The sequence below is a fragment of the Sorex araneus genome, chromosome 2, assembly GCF_027595985.1.
Source record: "Sorex araneus isolate mSorAra2 chromosome 2, mSorAra2.pri, whole genome shotgun sequence".
In the NCBI taxonomy this organism is placed as follows: domain Eukaryota; kingdom Metazoa; phylum Chordata; class Mammalia; order Eulipotyphla; family Soricidae; genus Sorex; species Sorex araneus.
In genome coordinates, this window is record NC_073303.1 from 134,208,163 (window position 1) to 134,228,227 (window position 20,065).

The window sequence follows — 20,065 nt, forward strand, 5'->3', positions numbered from 1 at the left end:
TGAGCTGGGGCCTGCAGACTGGCTGCTTCCTGTGTGGGCATTTCCCTGCTCATTCCCCCCAGGGCCAAACAAGAGTGAGGGAACGAGCAGGCCGAGGAGGCAGCAGTGCTGAGCGTGCTGCAGACTGGCCCACTCCACCCCTGTACGCCTCCCCTTAGGCGCCTGCCCTAGCCCCCTGGAGGGTGGGTCAGAGCACAGAGCTGGTGCTGGAGGAGGCTGATAGGGGAGAAAGACCCACCCCGCCTTTTGCTGAGGGGTGAGTTGGGAGGGGGAGCAGGGTTGAGCTGCGTTGGGGTGCAGGAGGCACTCTGGGAGGGCAGGCAAGTGTGCCCAGCCATGGGCTCTGGCCAGGTATTTGGCAGCTGAGTTGGGTTCTTGGAGTCGGGGCTGGTGGGGAGTCAGGCAGTGGGACAGACGTGCCAGAGACCCCCTGTCCTGGGAAGATAGCTGGGAGACCTCACGGTCTGGCTGTAGGGCAGTGGACACATCTCATTTCCTAACTGAAGCTTCTGCTGGAGGCTCTGGGGACAACAGAGGTTGGCAATTACTCCCTTGCGCAGGTCAAAGATTTGGAGTTCTGGGGCTGGAGTGATAGCACAGCGGGTAGGGCGTTTGCCTTGTGCTCGGCTGACCGGCTGACCCGGGTTTGATTCCCAGCATCCCATATGGTCCCCTGAGCACCGCCAGGGGTAATTCCTGAGTGCAGAGCCAGGAGTGACCCCTGTGCATTGCCAGGTGTGACCCAAAAGCAAAAAAAAAAAAAAAAGTTTGGGGGTTCTGAGATCTATGTCCCCAAGATGTAGGAGGGTGGCCCTGGGTGTCCTCAGTGCCCCTTAAATCACACAGTTTTTATTTTTTTATTGTTTTGTGTGGGGGTCCCGTCCTGTCCAGGGAGGACCCTTCATGGGGCTGAGGAGGGGATACAGCCGAATGAGCAGACGCAGAGCCAGAAAGCAGCAAGAAGGGAGAGAGAGATTATTCTACTGGCAGTTACAGTACTTATACCTTTCTGCTGGGAGGAGGTGGTATGGTATGTGAGCCTAGACCTCCATACAAACAGTAGTAAAATGCAGATCAGGCATGGGCTAGTGAGAAAGGAATGGTGATAAGATAAGATTAGTAAGATCAATAGTGGCAACCTTGTTACAGGGAATTTAAGTAAGCCTCTGTTTGATCAGAAGATAAGAGCCAGGCTCTGTAAAATGGCTCCCTACATCCCCCCCTGTTTTGTTTTAAATTAAATGTGGTCAGGGGAGGCATTGTCCGGTATCCCTTGTGACACAAAGACTCCATTTTTGCAGGGAGAGGAGGGAAGGGATGATCGGGTCTATGTGGGGGGGGGGGGGGGGGGGCTCCTGATAGGCCCCATCTACCGGAATACCTCACAGGGAGCCAGGCCCGGGTATCAGCCCTCCCTTGCAGTGCTTTGCCTGGCAACCTGATCCACAAGAATAAATCCTTGGGAACCCGGCATCCTTCAAGGTAGAGAACTGGGGGAAGATGAGGTATGAACCTGAACAGAGGTGCCAGTGTCCTGCAAATCAAGCCGATGATAGTGAACCTGTATAGGCTTGGCTTCTAATTGCTGAATTTGTTGTCTAATAAAAGCCAAGATTCGATTAAAAACGCAAAGGCTAACAGTAACTAACAATAATACAGCTGACAGTGGACCCAACAAGGGGAGTAAGTATGGTAAGAATGTTTGCAGACCCCACCCCCCAGGTGCAGAGTCCTGTGCTCTCTTTTTCGAATCTCAAGTCCTACTCTGAGTTTAGTCATGGAATTGCAGACCACTCCTGTGTGATCTGCATAAAAACAGCATTAAAAACAGCATTCCTCCCCTAGGGCAGCACACAATCCTCCCTGCTGTAGCAGGAGTAAGTCCACTCCTCTCCTGTTCTGCAACACCACTTCTGACAGGAAATCCGGGATGTCTCGAGATGACTGATGGAGGTTTTGATCCTCTCCAGGTCCTCATCAGTAGCTGCTCGACGGGATGAGAATCTGCTCTGCTGGGTTGCAAATGAATTGATATCAGTCCCAGCTCCTGCCAGTCCAGTTCCAAACAGCATGGCTATGGTTAGAGTGGATATCACCTCCCTCTTCTGAATGGGATGATGGGTTACCTGTGGGGATAAAGAGTCTCCTTCATAGTAGAGGATTCAAGGAAGCACAGTGATCATCACATAAAATTCATTTAGTTCCGTGTTGAAAACATTGATTTTCCATGATCTAAGAGCACTGTAACAGGAGTCTGGATACCCCATCCAATATCTTTTCCATAGATCTTACCAAAAAGGTACTAGAATAATTCTGTGAGTTTCTTATAACAGTTTGATCAGTTTCTTTCCTTCAAACACAACTTCAAACCTTCTACACATTCCTTTATATTCATTCTGTCCTGTAACCTTCCTTCAACCCATTTCAAAGTCAACTTCACTTTAACAGGATTCCCTTCCTTTTTCCGACTGATGATATCTACATCCATTATCTTTCTGACTTAAGACATACATCTATATTCCTTATAATCATCCCATAAGTTTAAACTCCTATTTTACTGAACTTAGTACAGCATGATCTCCCAGATTTGGACACTGGTTACCAATCATCTCATTTAACATGACAAAACTACTCTGCAGTACTATTTCAAAAGCCTTGCATCAATTCTATAGATTTTCAAAAAGTTTTAAAGATGGTCACAACTAAAGTTCTTACAACATATATTCACTGGGCAAAATTTCACTTTACATTAGAAATTAACCAGAGACATCTTTGGAGCACTCATAGGTCACCATGAAACAGTAAGGATTTCACACTTGTGCACAAAGTTCTCTGAGGATCAGGATTAGGTTGATACTGTAAATCCCAGACTAAGTCCTCAGGCCAGTTCAGCCTGTGCTTCCCCATGCAGGTTCTGTATTGCTGACTCTTCAGATTTTCTTGTGACTTCCAGCTGAGATCTGCTCTGGGCTGAAGTTTGGAGGGTTGTGGAGTCTCAGGTGGTCTGGAGACTGAGCCAGGAGGATGAATTTTACTCTAGATGAGGCCATAGCAGGACCCAGAGTGTATTAGTAGGTCTGTCATCTGTTAAAATAGAAGCATAGACTTTTCCTCCTACAAGGAGGTTTCCCACTATTTCTTTTTTTTGTTTGTCAGATTTTAATGCAAATATAAGAATCAATTGTTTCCCAGGCCCTTTCTCATTTACAAAGTTGCAAAAACCAGATACCTGGAAGAGTTAAGAAACTAAATTAGCAAGTCTTATCTGCTGGGCAAAAGTGTGATCCTAAGGGAGGGTCTGGATATCCAGTCTGACTGAGGCAGAGCTTGCTGAGCTGGGAATGCAAGGGGATGGGCGGATCCAGGGAAAATCTTTAAAAACTCCCAAGCTGACATCTGAGATTAACCCCTTATAACCCTAAGCTAAGTAGCTTTAAAAATTTTAGTTACCAGAAGTCTCGGAGATCAAATAAAACACAGGTACAATAAGTTTTTCAACCAATTTTGCAACTCTAGAAAGTAATATTTTAAACTGAAGCATTACTCTTTGAACCTGTTTTCATATATCTGATTATTTCAACTCACAAGATTCTCTAGGTCAAATAACTCTAATCCAGTGCAGATACAAATATATACATTGGCATAATAGCATAAGACCTTTGGACCATCAGTTTTTGTGAAACACGGTAAAACCTTCTTTGACTTAATTTCAATAGTTTTTGTACCTTAGTTATTTCAAACCACAAGCTTTCTACACCAGATACTTTTTTTTTTTTACTTTTGTTTTTTCTTTTTTTGTTATTTGGGTTTTTTTTTTGTTTGTTTTTTCCTTTTCCACACCAGATACTTTTAACAATTTCACAATGCAAACATGCTGTCGGACACAGAAAAAGGCCTTTGGTTCTTACCAAACTTTGGTATTAGCGTAAGAAAATACTTGAACTGCCACTGTTTATGAAAACATAAAGAAACTTAATTTTAATGGCTTCTGTGCCTCTATTGTTTGTAAAATGGCCTGATTTTTTATTTTGATTTATTTATTTTTCATAAAATTAGTTGAGGCTTGAAAGATAAAGCCTTGCATTCTCTGAACTTATTTCACTTTAGTTTCTGACTCTAGTTCTGTAGCTTTTTCTAGATAGTACAGATACTGGAATTCAAAAGAATTTCAACTGTTAGTAACTATTAATGTTCTTCCAATAAGAAATTTAGATTGAAAATTTCAACTTCTTTGCAGGCACCACATACTGATTAGAAATCTTTGTTTAAGCCTGATCTAACAAGTTCCAAAGATACCTAGATCTTTTAAATTGCTAGGCTTCATATCACTCTGGCCTCCCTTGATTTTGTTTGCCCAGGTCTAAGAATTACTGACTTTAAACTAGCTCTAACACTCGAGTGTTCCACATACAGACAGACAGACAGACAATAAGTTCACTAAAAACACCACACGTACATGTGCACACGTCCGCAGTTGATCGATCGATCTGACCCTTCAAAAATGGCAGGGAGAAAACTGATAGACTGAGAAAGGAAGGAGCAGTCCCAGGGTAAAGTTAAGCCCTGTCGACTGATTGGGAACATTGCTCCCCGTTTCTCTGCCTGACCAGCCAGTTTCCTGCTTGTTAAAAACTGGTCAAGAAAGTGCTTTGGTTGATATAAGCTGGCAAAACCTTTTCAAAGTTGTTGAAACCTAAGGTGGTCAGATGCTAGCATTTTTCTTTCTTGGCCAAGACTAGTTTTGAGGCAGGGAACTAGTATCTTCTTATCAGACATGGGGATAGGCTGCCTTAGTGATACACTTTTTTATTCCTGATATTTTTAAACACTTAACCACATGATCTTGCATTTTCCTGCCTTCTCTGCTGGTAATAAGCAGAACTAAGAGAAAGATAATGAGACAAATACACACACACTAAGGGCACACGCACAAATCATACTCCTGCACTCGCTCGAACTGGCCCTTCTTTCACGCGGGTGTGCACCCCACTCACCACGTTCACACTGAGACTCCTGAAACTGCCCTATGGGCATCCACGTTATCTTTGGTCTTATCCCCCTGACAATGAGGTTGCTCCAATGTACATTGGGCTCTTTATAATTAGTAGCTGGCAAACTAAAGGCAAAGCAGGGGTGATCACCAGGATACAAGGGAATTGAGAAAAGGCAGTCTTTTAAATCGAGTACTATCTTATATGTTTCTAAAGGAATGGCTGCTGGGGATGGCAGTCTAGGTTGAAGCACCCCAAAAATGACCATGGTTTTAACTGCCGTTTTTCTTTTTTATAATGAAAATGGGTGTGTTCCAGGGGGAGGAGGTGGGTTCTATGGACTTCCACATGATCTTATCCGTATGGGGTGCAGGAAGAGCAGTGGCAGTTACTGAAAAAAACCTAAGCCTGTGCGGTCATTTTTCACTGGGGTGAGGGCTAGCGGCGCAGGCATACCTTGGAGGTTTTTGCCTAGACCCTTTCCGGGAGAATAACCAGCTGCGAGGAGCATGTTTAGGCCCTTGGTGGGGTAATCGGGGGCCTGAGAATGGGACCTGGTAACTAGGAAGGCAGCCATGGGTTTTAAAGCTAGAGTGTGGCGGGGTGAAGGAGAGACCGAGCTTTTCCTGCTAGGTCCTTGAGAGATGCTAGGTCCTCGAGAGAGAGTAGAAGGCTGCAGGGCACTCACTAGTTCCTTATCCAGCTGCCTTATTTGAGTCAAAACTTGGACATATTTCTGCGTCTGTTGGAGAACTGCGCGTAAGGCGGCAGTGTCCTGGGCAGGCTGGCGAACTGCCTCACTGGCGTCATATGCGGAATTAAAAAAGGCAGTGGCATAGGACAGATAAGGGGGTGGCTGTTTCCCCGACGGAGGCCAAGGGGCTGGGGGCTGATACCTTGCCACCTCATCCTCCAGGAATGCCCCATCCTCCGGGGGCAGGGGTTCAGGTTCCGGAGGAAAGGGATCAGGGATGTCAGAAATCACAGGATAAAGTCTCGGAGGCGCCTCCGCGAGGGAGGGCTCAGGTAGGGGAGCAGGATGGTCAGAGTCTATAGTAGTAGATTTTGAGGAGTCAGCCCCCTGCCTGCATGGGGGTGGCCTCATCCCCACAGACTGAGGGAGCCTTGGAACTCTTCTATTTCTTCCTCAAAAAGGTCTCAAATTCTGAAACAAGGTGCTGAGTCTTCGGTTGTCTTTTGTGCACCCTAAGAATCTCATTTATTAAGTTCCAATAAGAAAAAACAGAACAAGGATTTTTTTTAGGACCAAACTGTTCATAATAATCTTCCATACAATCACCTACTCTGGCCCATTTGTTTTCACTAATAGTCCTCTCCTGAGGGAACCAGGGGCAAATATCTTCTATTAAGAGAAAAAAATTGCACTAGGTCTTTTTTCTTTCCTTTTGCTCCACGGTGTTTAAGGGAGTCTTTCCGGCCATTGACAAAGAGCTCCTTTTTAGAAAGTGTTTGTCCCATGATTTTAGGGAGTAAGGGAGTGGAATTTATCTTTATCAGTGGAAAAGCACTGTTTGAAAATGCAAATAGCAATAGCAACAAAGATAAAGATAGTGAGAATAAAGATGCAAATAACGGGGAGTTCCCAGGGGTGAACACAGACAAAGGAAACAGAGGATAAGCAGGCCATAAAGCAAGAAGAGAAAGGAAAGGGTCACTGGTAGGCTGTTTCTGCCAATTCTACAGAAATGAAAGCACTGAAAGAACAAGGCTTATGGTTTGTCACAAGAAGGGAGAGACGGGGGACCACTCAGATGCATGTCTGGCCGGTGAGGAACTTAGCCATAGTGGATCAGCCTGAGAGGTGACTTACGGCCGGTGTCTAGACCAGCACCACCCTAGACCATATGTTCCTCATGGAATCGCAGACAGCCCAATCGGACTTCGTAACCTTAAAGGGATCTTAAGGATGCCAAGTCGTGGAGCCACAGACTCAGTACAAGGACGAGGACATCCAAGACTGCACAGTCACTCACACATACACACAAGACAAGGGATTTCAAGCCTTCCACCAGTGACCGTCCCGTCCTTAACACTAGACTGTATTCAAGCCCTGTCCCATACCAGGGTGTGCGCCAAGAGAGGCGACCCTCAGAGATATTCACTTCTTCGTGAGTTCGTCAGCCCACGTGAACCTGACTGGGTGTTTGGTGGTCCCCTATTGCCCCACGTTGGGCGCCAAGTGTGGGGGTCCTGTCCTGTCCAGCAGGGAGGACCCTCCATGGGACTGAGGAGGGGACACAGCCAAATGAATAGATGCAGAGTCAGAAAGCAGCAAGAAGGAAGAGAAAGAAAGAGATTATTCTACTGGCAGTTACAGTACTTATACCTCTCTGCTGGGAGGAGGTGGTATGGTATGTGTGCCTGGATCCCCATACAAACAGAAGTAAAATGCAGATCAGGCATGGGCTTGATCAGGCTAGTGAGAAACAAATGGTGATAAGAACAGGATGACCACTCAATACCCCTATTGCAAACTACAACACCCAAAAGGAAAGAGAGATTTCAAATTAGAATGCCCCACCACAGAGGCAGGGTGGGGTGGGGGGATGAGATTGGGGGGATGGGAGGATACTGGGTTCATTGGTGGTGGAGAATGGACACTGGTGGAGGGATGGGCTCTCAAACATTGCATGAGGGAAAAACAAGCACAAAAATGTGTGAATCTGTAACTGTACCCTCACTGTGACTCACTAATTAAAAAGTAAATAAATTTTAAAAAAAAGAAGATCAGTAAGATCAGTAGTGGCAACCTTGTTATGGGGATTTAAGTAAGCCTCTGTTTGATCAGAAGATAAGAGCCAGGCTCTGTAAAGTGGCTCCCTACAGTTTTGGTTTGGGAGCTACTCCCAGCAGTTCCCAGGGCCTACCTTGGCTCTGTGCTCAGGGATCACCCTGGCCAGGCTCAGGAGACCATCTGGGGTGCCGGGGATGGAACCCGGGTATTTTTAGCCCTGTGCTATCTCTCTGCCTCTGCCCCGTAAATCCAACCCTGAAAACCCCAACTTCACCCTATGATTTATTTTTGTCCTTAACTTCCCCGCCATAGATCTGAAGGAGAAGCATGGGTGGGCAGCCTAGCCCAGGGACATATCAGTATGCAAGCAGCCAGCCTGTGGGGAGTGCTGGCCAGGACAAAGGCCCCAGTGATCCAGCACGGGTTCCCACGGTGCCCCCCACTCCTAGCCCTCCTCGGGGGCACTGTGCCCCATGCCCACCATCTGTGCTTTGTTCCTCAAGTGCCTAGTAGACTTGGCATCGGCACAGCCCAGGGGTTGATGAGATGGGGAGCCTTGGGGGTCCTTTGAAAGGGTGGGTTGGGCCAGCAGCCCATGGAGGTGCCTGAGCATCCCAATGAGGACAGGGAGAGAGGGAGGGGGCGCGGCTGTGCCCATGTATCAGGAAACAGGGAAGTCGCAGGACCCGGAGGGCCTTGGAGTTGCTGTGATCAGGGAAAGAACTTCATTCCTATCTCTCCAACCCCCCCATTCTTTCCTGAGCCCTTGGTGAGATGGACTCTGAATGATGGGGGCGGGGCAGTCCGCTTTGCTGGTCCCAAAGTGTTTTTCATAACTTTGCTGGGCCCAGTGGGGAGCACAGTGGCTCAAGAGCCCAGCCATCCTGTCTTTCCTGCACAGGGCCTGGCTGGGTGCAGCGGGCTCCCCTCACTGTCCCCACCCAGACAGATGGGGGGGGTCAATCCCTAACCCTGGTCCTCCTCCCCAAGCACAGGCAGGTGTAGCTAGGAGAGGGAATTTATTCCCTACTCAGCAGGACCTTTCCCATCCATTAAAGGCCTTTGACTCTGCCTCTCATGCCCTCTCTCTCCCCTGGGTGTCCCTGATGTCATGGAATCCAGGGTGGGGGAGGGGACAGCCATTCAGATTTAGGGAGAATCCCAGAGGGATGGAGAGCTGCAGAATATTTAGGAAAAGTGTGTTTGCTGTTCTCCAAAAATCACATTATTACCTATAGAGGCTAAGTAAAGAAAGTCCCTGATGGCTGTCTATTTATGTATACAGGGATTTGGGGCCACACTCGGCCATGGTGTGGGTTACAGGGGTTACTTCTGACTCTGCACTGGGGAATTACTCCTGGCAGGACTTGGGGGACCATATGAGGTGCTGGGAATTGAACCCAGGTTAGTCATGTGCAAGGCAAGTGTCCCACCTACCATATTATCTCTCCAACCCTTAAAAAAAATTGTCGAAGCACCTGATTTAGCTTACTGTAAATAATCTTGGGCGGGGGAGGGAAGTACAGGAGAAGGTGAAGTACAGGGAAGGTGCATGTCTTGCATGTGGCAGACCCTGGTCTTGGCCCCCAGCAGGAGTGCTGTCTGAGCACAAACCCAGGAGGAATCCCTGAGCACCACTGGGTGTTGCCCCCCCCACACACACACACATGAATTTCAGGCATACACAGAGCACCTGCTCCCCTCCTGCTCTGTCCCCAAGTCCCCTCCCAGCCCCCCTTGGCCCCGCTTAGCAAACTCAGCTCTCTCAACCCTTCTCCAGTTAGGGTGGAGAAGGTTCTTCCGGGGTGGTGGGAGTGCCAGCAAATATTTGTGTGTAATCAAAAATAAATAAGTGATCGGCTGCAGTGGCGTTCTCTCGCTGCCACGTAGGAGCGGTGTCCATGTGCCACTTTCCCACCTTGGCCTGTAGCTGCCGCCAACAGACGCAGGGAGGAGGGAACAGGGCCGCCAGGCTGGTTGGAGATTAGTTGCCATTTATTCCGTGCTCCCCGCTCACCTGTTTCAGTCTCAGTCTCATTCAGCTCCCCATTCCAGTCTCACACTGCCCCTCATTCCCATCTCCTCCTGGCCCCCAAGCTACTCTCTCTCTGTGCTCTGTCTCTGCCTTAGTCTCCTGCCCAACCTCCAGACATTCCTGGTAGTAGCCACCTACATCCTGTAGCACAATCAACATATGAAATCCCTTCCTGACTGCCTGCTCTAGGGCCAAATACCACCTCAGGGTGTTTCTCCTTTCCTTAGCCCAATAACCATTTAAACATTCATCTTAATTCTACTTCTTAATATTATTTTGGGGATTTTTTAAAAAAAATTTATTTATTTAAAAAAATTTTTTTTAATGTACATTACAGTGATTCTCTAATATTAATTATTTTGTATGGACACAGTAAGAGATACATCAAGCTTGTAGGGTGGCTCTCCTGGGGACATCTCACTAAGCTCCCTGCCAGGGAGTAAGGACAAACCAATGTTATCTTACATTTTGTGAATTGCTTTCAGAATGAGGGAAGAGAACAAGATGGAGGTGGAAGGAAAGAGGCAACTGGGGTCTTTCACCTTCTCACCTCATCCAGGGTTGTGATGACTTCAAAAGACAGTGACTGTGGCGAGCCAGAGAGATAGGACAAGGGTTATGGTCTTACCTTGCTGGCAACTGACCTGGGCTTTGTCCCCTGCCCCATATACAGTGCTCCAAGTACCACCAGTGATCACTCCTGAGCACAGAACCAAAAATGGCCCCTGAGCACCACTGGGTGTGACCCCCAAACCCAAAACTAAATAAATGAGAGTGGACGGAGAGATAGTACAGCAAGATGAGGCACTCACCTTTCATGTGACTGGCAAAGGGTCAATCCCTACCACTGCCAGGAGTAAGCCCTGAGCAAAGAGTGAGGAGTAAGCCCTGAGCATTGCTGAGTGTGGCCCAAAACAAAATATAAATAATAAGAGAGAATGAGCCAAAGAGGCAGCGTAGAGATTGAGGTGGCCGCCTTCCTGTGGCCAACCCCAGTTTGACCCTTGCACCATGCATGGCTCCCTGAGCTCCATCTACCAGGGTGACCCTATGCCCTGTGCACAGCCACATGTGGCCCAAAAGCCACATAAAATAAAAAATGTGGCCCAATAAAATAAAAATAAAGAGATCGTGAATGGGCATGAACTAAGATTAAGGCTTGTGGACACCCGTGTGCTCCTCCTCCTGGGCCCTGCAGTACCCCTGCCTTGTAGGTGGACGGGGCCCCTGCAGTGGCCCTGCCTGCTGGACAGAGAGGCACAGCTTCGAGCAGCTGTCCTTGGGCCATGCCCCCGGAGGTAGGAGATGCCAGGGCAGCGCCCCGGACTCATCCTTTTCCACCGTGTTCCTCTCTCCCTCCTACCCAGGCGTCCTTCGAGGTGTCCGTGGAGGCGCGGAGCTGCCCAAGCCGGCCTACAGAGCACAGATTCACCCTGCGGCCCGTGGGCTTCCGGGACAGCCTGCAGGTGGGCGTCACCTACAACTGCAGGTGCCTCTGCAGCCGTGAGCCCGAACCGGACAGCACCCGGTGCAGCAGGAACGGGACCTACGTGTGCGGCCTGTGCGAGTGCAACCCCAGCCACCTGGGCACCAGGTGCGAGTGCCAGGAAGGCGAGAACCGGAGAGTGTTCCAGAACCTGTGCCGGGAGGCAGAGGGCAAGCCACTGTGCAGCGGGCGCGGCGAGTGCAGCTGCAACCAGTGCTCCTGCTACGAGAGTGAGTTCGGGAAGATCTACGGGCCGTTCTGCGAGTGCGACAACTTCTCCTGTGCGCGGAACAGAGGAGTGCTCTGCTCAGGTGGGTCCCAGCCCTCCCGGCAGAGCACGCCCTCGGCTCGGGGCTGTGCTCCTGGGAGAAGGTGAAGGCGAGCCTGACCCCCACAGCAGGCGGGGCCATGGCCCAGCGCAGGCGAGAGACACATGCACCGCCATGGGGCAGGGCCACTCAGGCCTGGCAGCTCCGTCTCCTCCCGCCTAGCCTCTGCAGGCATCTCCCTGGATGAGGGGCTCATGGGGCCAGTCGGACCCTCGTCAGACATGACATGTATTTCACCAGGGCTCTGGAAGTGAGAAGTCGGAGTAGGATCTTCTTAGGCTAAAACTCGGGTGTCTAAGGCCAGAGAGATCGCACAGGGGTAAGGCACTTGCCTTGCGCAGGGCTGAGTCTGGCACCAGAGGGTCTCCTGAACACCACCAGGAGAAATCAGTGAGCTCAGAGCCAGGAGTAGGCCCTGAGCACTGCTGCCATGACCTAAACACTCCCTAACACCTCCTCCAAAAAAATAAGGTAAGGTAAAATTCAGGGGTCATGCTGGAGCTGTGGTTCAGTAGTAAAGTGTGTGTCTTTCATGCATGAGGCCTGGGTTTGATCCCTACTACCCCAACACAGATAAAACCCAGGTGTCATCAGGGCTGCATTAACAGAGAGCCTGTTTTCTGGTCCTGGCCTGTTCCGCCTCTAGGAACCACCTGTATTCCTTGGCTTACGGCCCCTTCCTCCAGGCCATGGCATAGCTTTCTCACGTCGCCCTGGACTCCCACCTCCAATGGTGGGCTCCTCTCCTGTGATCCTCTGCCACCTCTTAGAGGGAGAGAGATAGTACAGCAGGTAGGGTGCTTGCCTGCAGCTGACCCATGTTCCATCCCCGGCATCCCGTATGGTTCCCCGAGCATCACCAGGAGTGAACCCTGAGCACAGAGCCAGGAGTGACCCTGAGCACTGCCAGGTATCACCCCGAAACAAGCAAAAACAAAAAATAAAAGGATCCTTGCACTCATATTGGCCCAACAGGGGGATTCAGGTGGGTCACCCCATCTCAAGATTCTTAGCTTCATTGTATCCACAGTCCCTGGACCATGCGAAGTCATTGCTACGGGCTCAGGGAGTAGGCCATGGGCACTCGCGGGGGCAGCACTCCGCCTCCTGGCATGCAAGCTCCTCTGTATATTGCACAGAAAACTGGTTTTCAGTGTAACTTCAACCTGTTGACTTGCCTGTAGACTTCCTCTCACACTTGACACCCTATCAAGTGAAATGTTATTTTGGAGGGGAGGTGCTGGGGATCAAACCCAGGACCTCATATGAAGTGAAAACTATCTTGTTTCTCTATTCTCTTTTCTTACCAGGTTAAACACTATGGTCTCCTCAGAGAGAAAACTGCCTTGTGCTAAGTGCAGTTTTCAGAACTAAGTGTGTTCCCTGTCACTTTGCCTTAGGACGACAGTATTTCTCTGGTGATTGGGACATCCCACTCCTGAGCACACATCCTAGCAATAGTTCTGTTGTCTTTGTCTTATTCTGTGAAATAGTCACATTATGCAATAGAGCTTGTTTTTAACTTCATTATCAAAAGTTGAAGGTCTTAAATTATTTTTTAAGTAAAATAGTTTTATTTAAAGAAATTTACACAGAGAAATATGGGGGGAAGAAAGTGATACACATTCAAGAGACAACGTGGAGTTCTCAAAGAGGGGAAGAAGCCCCTCTTTTGGGGTGCGGGTAGACCTCGAGCCCGTGTGCCTGTATAGAGGGGCTTCATCCTGGCACTCTCTGCTAACGGAAAAACTATTCTGGGTATTGGCACAAAAATCTTGGACTCTTGATGGCTGTATCACATTCTTTTCAATATTCTCTCAAAGTTTCTGTTTTTCTGAGGGTGATTTTTTTGGTGTGTCCTTGGTTTTGCATGAGTAATAGCCTAACCAAGTTGTTATTGTGGACTGTCTGAGCACTTAGGGCTTTCCGTGGATTCCAGTCAAGTGACAGGCTAACAGCTCCCACTGGGGAGTGGGTTCCATGAGATCCCTGCAGGAGTTGGGTATCGGTGGGCCCTTCCTCCTCACTTCTGCAGTGCGGCTAGCAGCACGATCATCTTTATGCAAGGGGCGTGCTGTCCGGTGTTTCTCCCCTGAGAAGGGTCTCCTGAGTGGACGATCCTACCTGAGAGGGACTAAAGTGCTGAGGAGAGATGAAGTGCAAACACAGGGAGCAAACCAGAGCATAGATGGGAGCCGTCATCTGGGCCGACTCGCCCCACATGGGAGAAACAGATGGTGAGGCTGAGCAGAGGAGGTCCAGCAAGTGAGCCTGTGGGCCAGACTGAGTCATGAGCCAAGCAGGAACACACCCATGGGTGTGGCTAGACCAGTGTGTCCAAAAGCAAATTGCTCCAGAAAGTTCGGGGCAGAGGGGGCTGTCAGAGCATCGAGCCAGTTGGACGGGCCAGATTTTATGAGCCGAGCGTGTCACAGGGACCTACTCTTTCTCTGCCAGACTGTCCATTGATGGGTGTCTGCCTAGTTCTGCAGAGTGAGCAGAGAGAGGATGTCAGAGCAGGCAGGCCAGGGCTAACATCAGAAGCCAACAGCCAGAGCCGTTCAGTTCCCGTGAGCAGAATAGTGAAGAATGAGAAACTGTAACATTCGAAGCAGTAGGCCCGGAATGGGGCATGGCGCTGGAGCAGAGTTCCTCCCTCGAACACATGGCCCCTGACCCCCGGGGAGGCAGTACCCAGGCTCCCCCACTCTTTTTAGAGCCCTGCTGGACCAGCACGGGATGGGACATCCACCATAGCAGCTTCTGGTAGAGTCTGGCATTGACTTCTATGGTGATTTTTTTTGTTTGGGGATTTTGTTTGTTTTTTCCTTTAGTGGGGGTCAAATTCAGCAATATTCAGGACTTACTCCTAGCTCTGTGCTTAAGAATCACTCCTGTGGGGCTCAGGGGCTCTATGGAATGTGGGGGGTTGAACACAGGTTGACTGTCTGCAAGGCAAGTGCCTTACCCAGTGTACTATCGCTCTGGTCCCTGGTATTTTTTTTTAACCAAAGGTCAATCCCTGGCATCCCAATATAGTCCCTGAGCACCATCAGGCATGGCCCCAAACCCCCAAAATTAATTAATTAATCAATTACATCTTTAAAAAAACAACCTATGGGCTGGAGAGACATTATAGCAGATAATAAATTTGTCATGCACACAGCCAACCTGGGTTCATCCCCAGCATGGCATATGGTCCCTGAGCACTTTCAAGAATGTCCCTGAGCACAGAGCTAGAAGTGATCCCTGAGCACTGCTGGGCAGGACCCCAAAACAAACCAAGGAAAAGGGAGAGAGAGACAGAGACATATGCTCAAATATTCTCAGTTTTTCTGTCTCTACAAATGGGTAAATCCCTGCATTGGATCCCTGGCACTTCCAGGGGGACCCTTCTGTGACAGTGGGCCAGCACCCCTTGTTTTTGAGAGCAGGAGAAGCTGCAGGTGGGGAGGCCAGGTGGGGGCTGGCAGGAATCAGGGCTGCCTGCCCATCTTCCTTCCACCCTTCTCTGAACCCCTGCAGAGCCAGAAGGGCCCCTCCTCTAGGAAGGGAATTGCTAGTCACTGAGTGAAGATGCAGCTTTTTTTCACCTATCAGGATCCACAGTTCTTCTGAGTTAATCTTCTGCTTCAGATCTCTGCTAGCCCCATATCCCAAAGGTCCCAGTGCTCCCTCCACAGTGCTCACTCCCCTGCATGGAACCTGTGACCTGGGGAGAGGTGGTTACAGGATCGGGGGCGATGGTGTCATCTTCCTGAGATCCTGCAGTGGAAGGTCTTATCACTGCCCCCGGGAAGGCCATGCCCATTCTCTAGGGGAGGGTGACAAGAGCCCGGTGCCTGGTGCCTCCTGGCGAGCAGCATGAACGGGCCCTCTGTCAGTGCATCCTTGATGGGTATCCCACCTAAGACACCATGAGCCAGGCAGCTGGGGGTTTTTCTTAGGCCTAGAATATTCTAGAAACAGAAAGAAATCAAATAAATTGTTCAGAGTTAGGGATGTGGCTGGGCCACAGGCATGAGACCTGGCTGCATCCCTGGCACCCCAGAGAATAAGCGATGCCCTGCTCAGAACCGCCACTCTGCACTTCAAGGGTCCCTTCCAGGCACTTTTTCTGAGCTCCTGCTTAGTGTTTGTGGCTGGTGTCATTTTACAGCTCGCCTTTTTCCATACGTTACATCCCAAGATGCACTTGGAGTTGAGGGACTTTTGCACAGCATGTCACTGAGGGGGGAGCATTCTGACTTTCTTTCCAGTCTCCCCGCACTTAGCGCCCTCCTCACCTTCCTTCCTCCCCTTTCCTGTAAGAGCAGTTGCTAGTTGAAACGCGATGCTCCCTGCTCTTTCTGGCAGACACCCTGTGGGTTTGGGCAGTGGGGACTTTGCGCAGGGCTGGCTGCAGAGAGGACCAGTCCCTGGACTCCTCTGTCTGGCCACTCCACGTTCAGTGCTTATCTCTAAACCTGGCAGCTTCCCCAGGGGCAGCTGCCAGGGCCTGGTGAGCTGTTCCCGCCCCGTTTCTTGGCACCTGTGGCCGGCCCAGCGTATGGGAGGAGAAGTCCCACTGTGAGATGGTGTGTGTGCTAGTTCAGAGGCTGGACTACTGTGGCATTTGGAATTTTGAGGGAGGGAAGCCTCATTTCTCAACAGCCTCTCTGGTCACAAAGACGCTGACTCAGACTCACCAGCAGCCGACCTCAGCCTCCTCTTGGCCTTGCTCACCCCTTCCTGAGGCAGCCTGTCCTGTGAGGACGTAAGGTTGTGGCCTGCACTGAGACCAGAAGGAGGTGGAGTCAAGGCCAGAATCCGTCTGTCGAGGCATCCCAAAGAAGCTCCTCTCTGCTCTTCCCGTCCTTGAGAGCTGTGCCCCACCCACCAAGAAACAGGCCCAGGGAAGCTGCAGGGGGTTACGGGTGGCTGTACAAGTCCATAATAAACCAAGTCAAATGGAAGTCTGGAAGCCACATGTCAGCCCACGTGGACGTGCCTGTGTTGGCAGGGGTGTTGTGTCTCCCTCCGATTTCTGGAAACAGCATAATGTAGAAAGTGGGTCTGTCTGCAGAGGACCAGCCCCGCTTCTGCAGAAAGAGCTTTGAGGTCCTCTGGAAGGGTCTCTGCTTTTTGAGCTCTGACCCCTGAACATCCCTCTGCTCATGGAATAGGGGAAGTTCGACACGGTCTGTTTAGTTGTTTTTAGTGTAATGGCAGATTGCTCAGATTGCTCAAATGTTGTGGTGTGCAGTTGGTGTCTGTGCTAGAATATACTGTACATTTTCTGGGATTTGAGTCACTCCTCATGCTTTTAGCAGTCTCTGCCCTTGCAATGACTGCACGGGCCACATGGGATGATTCACACACGGCCAGCTTTCCTGGGTTCTTTGTAAGTCAAGTATGACATAGAATTTAAATAGAACCCTTTTAACCTTGTGCCTGTGAGATCTCAAAAGTGTATCTCAGGAATGCCTCATATATTTCACTTCATCTAATAGACCAGTTTGTCTATCTAGCCTTTCTTCCATATATGGATAGGAAATTGGAAGTTAAAGGGCACCCACAGTTCTCTTCTAAACATTAAAAAAAAAGTGGGTGGGAGGTGATGTTAGTGGTGTCAGTCCTATAGTATCCAGAACCAGTGGCCAGGAAAGCCACATTCCATTCTCCGTCACTAGAGCAAGGGCTGCTCAGCATATGGGGACTCTGAAGACAGAGTTTGTACAATAACCTCTTGATCTGTCAGTAACCACAGAGAGAGGGAGTGCTAGGCCCACCTTTAATAAAGATGTCTCCACAGGTGGTTGGGGACCAGGGCTTGTTCCTTGAGATTGCAGTGATCATGAAGGTAAAGCCACCAGAAACCACATTTTGTGTATTTTTGTAGTTTTGGGTATTGAGAGCCATACCCTTGGGTGCCAGGGCTTATTCCAGGCTCTGCCCTCAGGAATCACTTCTGGCAGGACTCAGGTGCTGAAGATTGAAGCTGGATCAGCTTCATGCAGGGCAAGCATCTTACTTGCTGTGCTCTTTCTTCACCTCCTCCCCACTTAATGGCATTTTTGAAACAGAGGAAAATCTTATTCAGGCCCCGTATGAGAATGCTAGAACTCTGGCTTCTGCCGTGTTGTGTTGGGTGGTGTTGGCTTTTTCAACTCTATAGGATAATGCATGGGGAAATATCAGTTCTGTGCAGTACTGAGAATGCCAGAGACCTCAGGTGGAGTGCTTGTATGGTGGAAGTGGCAGAACCTTTGTTTCTAATGCCAGGGGCTTGAGCCTTCATTTTGGATAGGAAACTTTAATCACATTTTGTCCACTTTTGGTTGACTCTGTGCTCAGGGTTCACTCCCGATGGGTCTCAGGAAATTGTGTGGAGCGGGGAGACTGAATCCTGGTTGTAACATGCACGGCAAGTGCCTTACCACTGTATACCTCTCTGATTCTGCTTATGATTTTTTTATTATAGATTCAGAGTAAGAGAATCTTGTAAATAAATAGTTCCCTCATTTTCATTAGCTTAAGAATTGTTTCCCAAATTCCTGCACTACCAATTCAACCCTCTCTGGCACCCCTCACCCCACCACCTTTGCCAAGCATTTAGCCCACATTTTCTGTCTTACCTAATATGCTTTCTTTATCTTGGCGAAAATTTGGGGGAACATTTAGTCTGTTTTCCTAAGGAGTTTTTCCAGCTTATATCAAGATTTATCTGATGACCCAACAAGCCAGACCTGTAGGACATGGTGAAAACCTGCTAAGGTGGCCATCATTTTATGGCAATTTTATTTTATTTTTTCTAGTACAAATATTTTATTCTAATTTGTTTTTTTGACTTTGCATAATTTTCTTCTAGCATATTAACAAAAATTCTTTTATACAATGGAATGTATTGGGCTTTTCTTTCATGGGTTTTGGAGGAGTGGAAGGAGGTTTGTTTGTTTTTTTCTTATATTCACCATATATTGAAGAGGAAAAAGTTTTATCCAGCCACTGATTTACAAAGCTGTTTTTTGTTTTTGTTTTTGTTTTCCTTTTTTGCTTTTTGGGTCGCACCCAGCAATGCTCAGGGGCTACTTCTATGTCTATATTCAGGAATTACGCCTGTCAGTGGGACCATATGGGACCATATGGGATGCCAGGGATTGATCCCACGTTGTCTGTGTACAAGGCAAACATCCTACCTGCCATACTATTGCTCTGGCCCACAAAGCTGTTAGTAACAGACTTTATATACTTCAGTGTACCACTTGTAAGCCCAACACCAGTGTCAGATCCCTCCACCAATGTCACAGAGTCCCACTCGCTCCCCTCTCCCAACCCTCACTTCCTTTTTTTGGTTAATTTATTTTTACTAAAAGTGGTTTACTAAGTTGTTCATAATATAGTTGTTTCAGGCATTTAGTGTTCAACACCAGTGTGACCTTCCCTCCACCAATGTCTCCAGTTTCCCTACCAACCCAACATACCCCCTTAGACATATAACAAATTTACTTTATATTGCTTGCTCCAAGAAAATTTAAATAAATGTCAAATAGAATGATCAGAAAATAAATCAGTAAGAGCCAGTTTGTGATTGCTATATGATTTTAACCTATGTAAATAAGGAACTATTAAAACTATCTAATGCAATATAATAACATACCTATTCCCGTTTACATAGTTTTCAACTCTGTAATTTTTTTTAAATTTTTTAAAATTTTATTGAATCACCATGAGATAGTTACAAGCTTTCATGTTTGGCTATCACCATGTCACCTATTGTCGCCATTCTTCCAACTACGCCTCAAGTCTGCCTCCATCAGGCCCACAGTAATTTATTTTATATTACTTCTTACCAATACTTTTTTTTTTTAAAGAAATATTTTATTGAACCACCGTGAAAACAAGAAAAAAATACAAAGCTTTCAGGTTTAAGTCACAGTCAAATACTGATTAAACCACCATCCCTTCACCAGTGCACCCGTTCCACCACCAAGAACCCCAATACACCCCCCTCCCACCCCACCCCCCATCTAAGTAGCTAATGATATTCCCATTATTCTGTCTATATATTGAGTACATTTCATATTTCCATACAGAACTCACTATTGTTGATTGGAAATTTTCCCCAACAATCAGGCCTGCTGAATAAGCATCATCTAATAATTTCTCTTCCTTGGTAAAAGTAAAGACTTTGAGTCTGCGCGGCCGCAATAGCGGCCGCGCGGTTTTGGGTTTCTAATATTTTAGCTCAGTTCACAGTCAAAATGGATGGCTGCAAGAATCCACTCTGGTGCCAAAATGGGTTAGGAGACCTCAGGATCACAGTCAGTAGGCGCGGAGGCTCTGCTTCTCGTGCCGCGGCTCTTGGTTCATCTCTGGGCGGAAGGCGCGCCGGGAACACCTCCCCTCCCAGGATCACCTACAGGCTACGTCACTAAAGAGAGTCCTACCTCCTGGTGGAGGGGTCTTGGAGGGTGGCTCTCACCGCGT

At 48.5% G+C, this 20,065-nt stretch overlaps 1 protein-coding gene across 1 annotated transcript in view; it reads left to right on the forward strand.

The window, feature by feature from the left end:
• The window catches only part of ITGB5 (integrin subunit beta 5), a 129,866-nt gene that overhangs the window by 83,807 nt on the left and 25,994 nt on the right, over positions 1-20,065 (forward strand). The window contains exon 10 of the mRNA XM_004606660.2: positions 11,149-11,578. Coding sequence (XP_004606717.2) covers positions 11,149-11,578 — 430 coding nt within the window. The remainder of the gene's footprint in view (positions 1-11,148; positions 11,579-20,065) is intronic.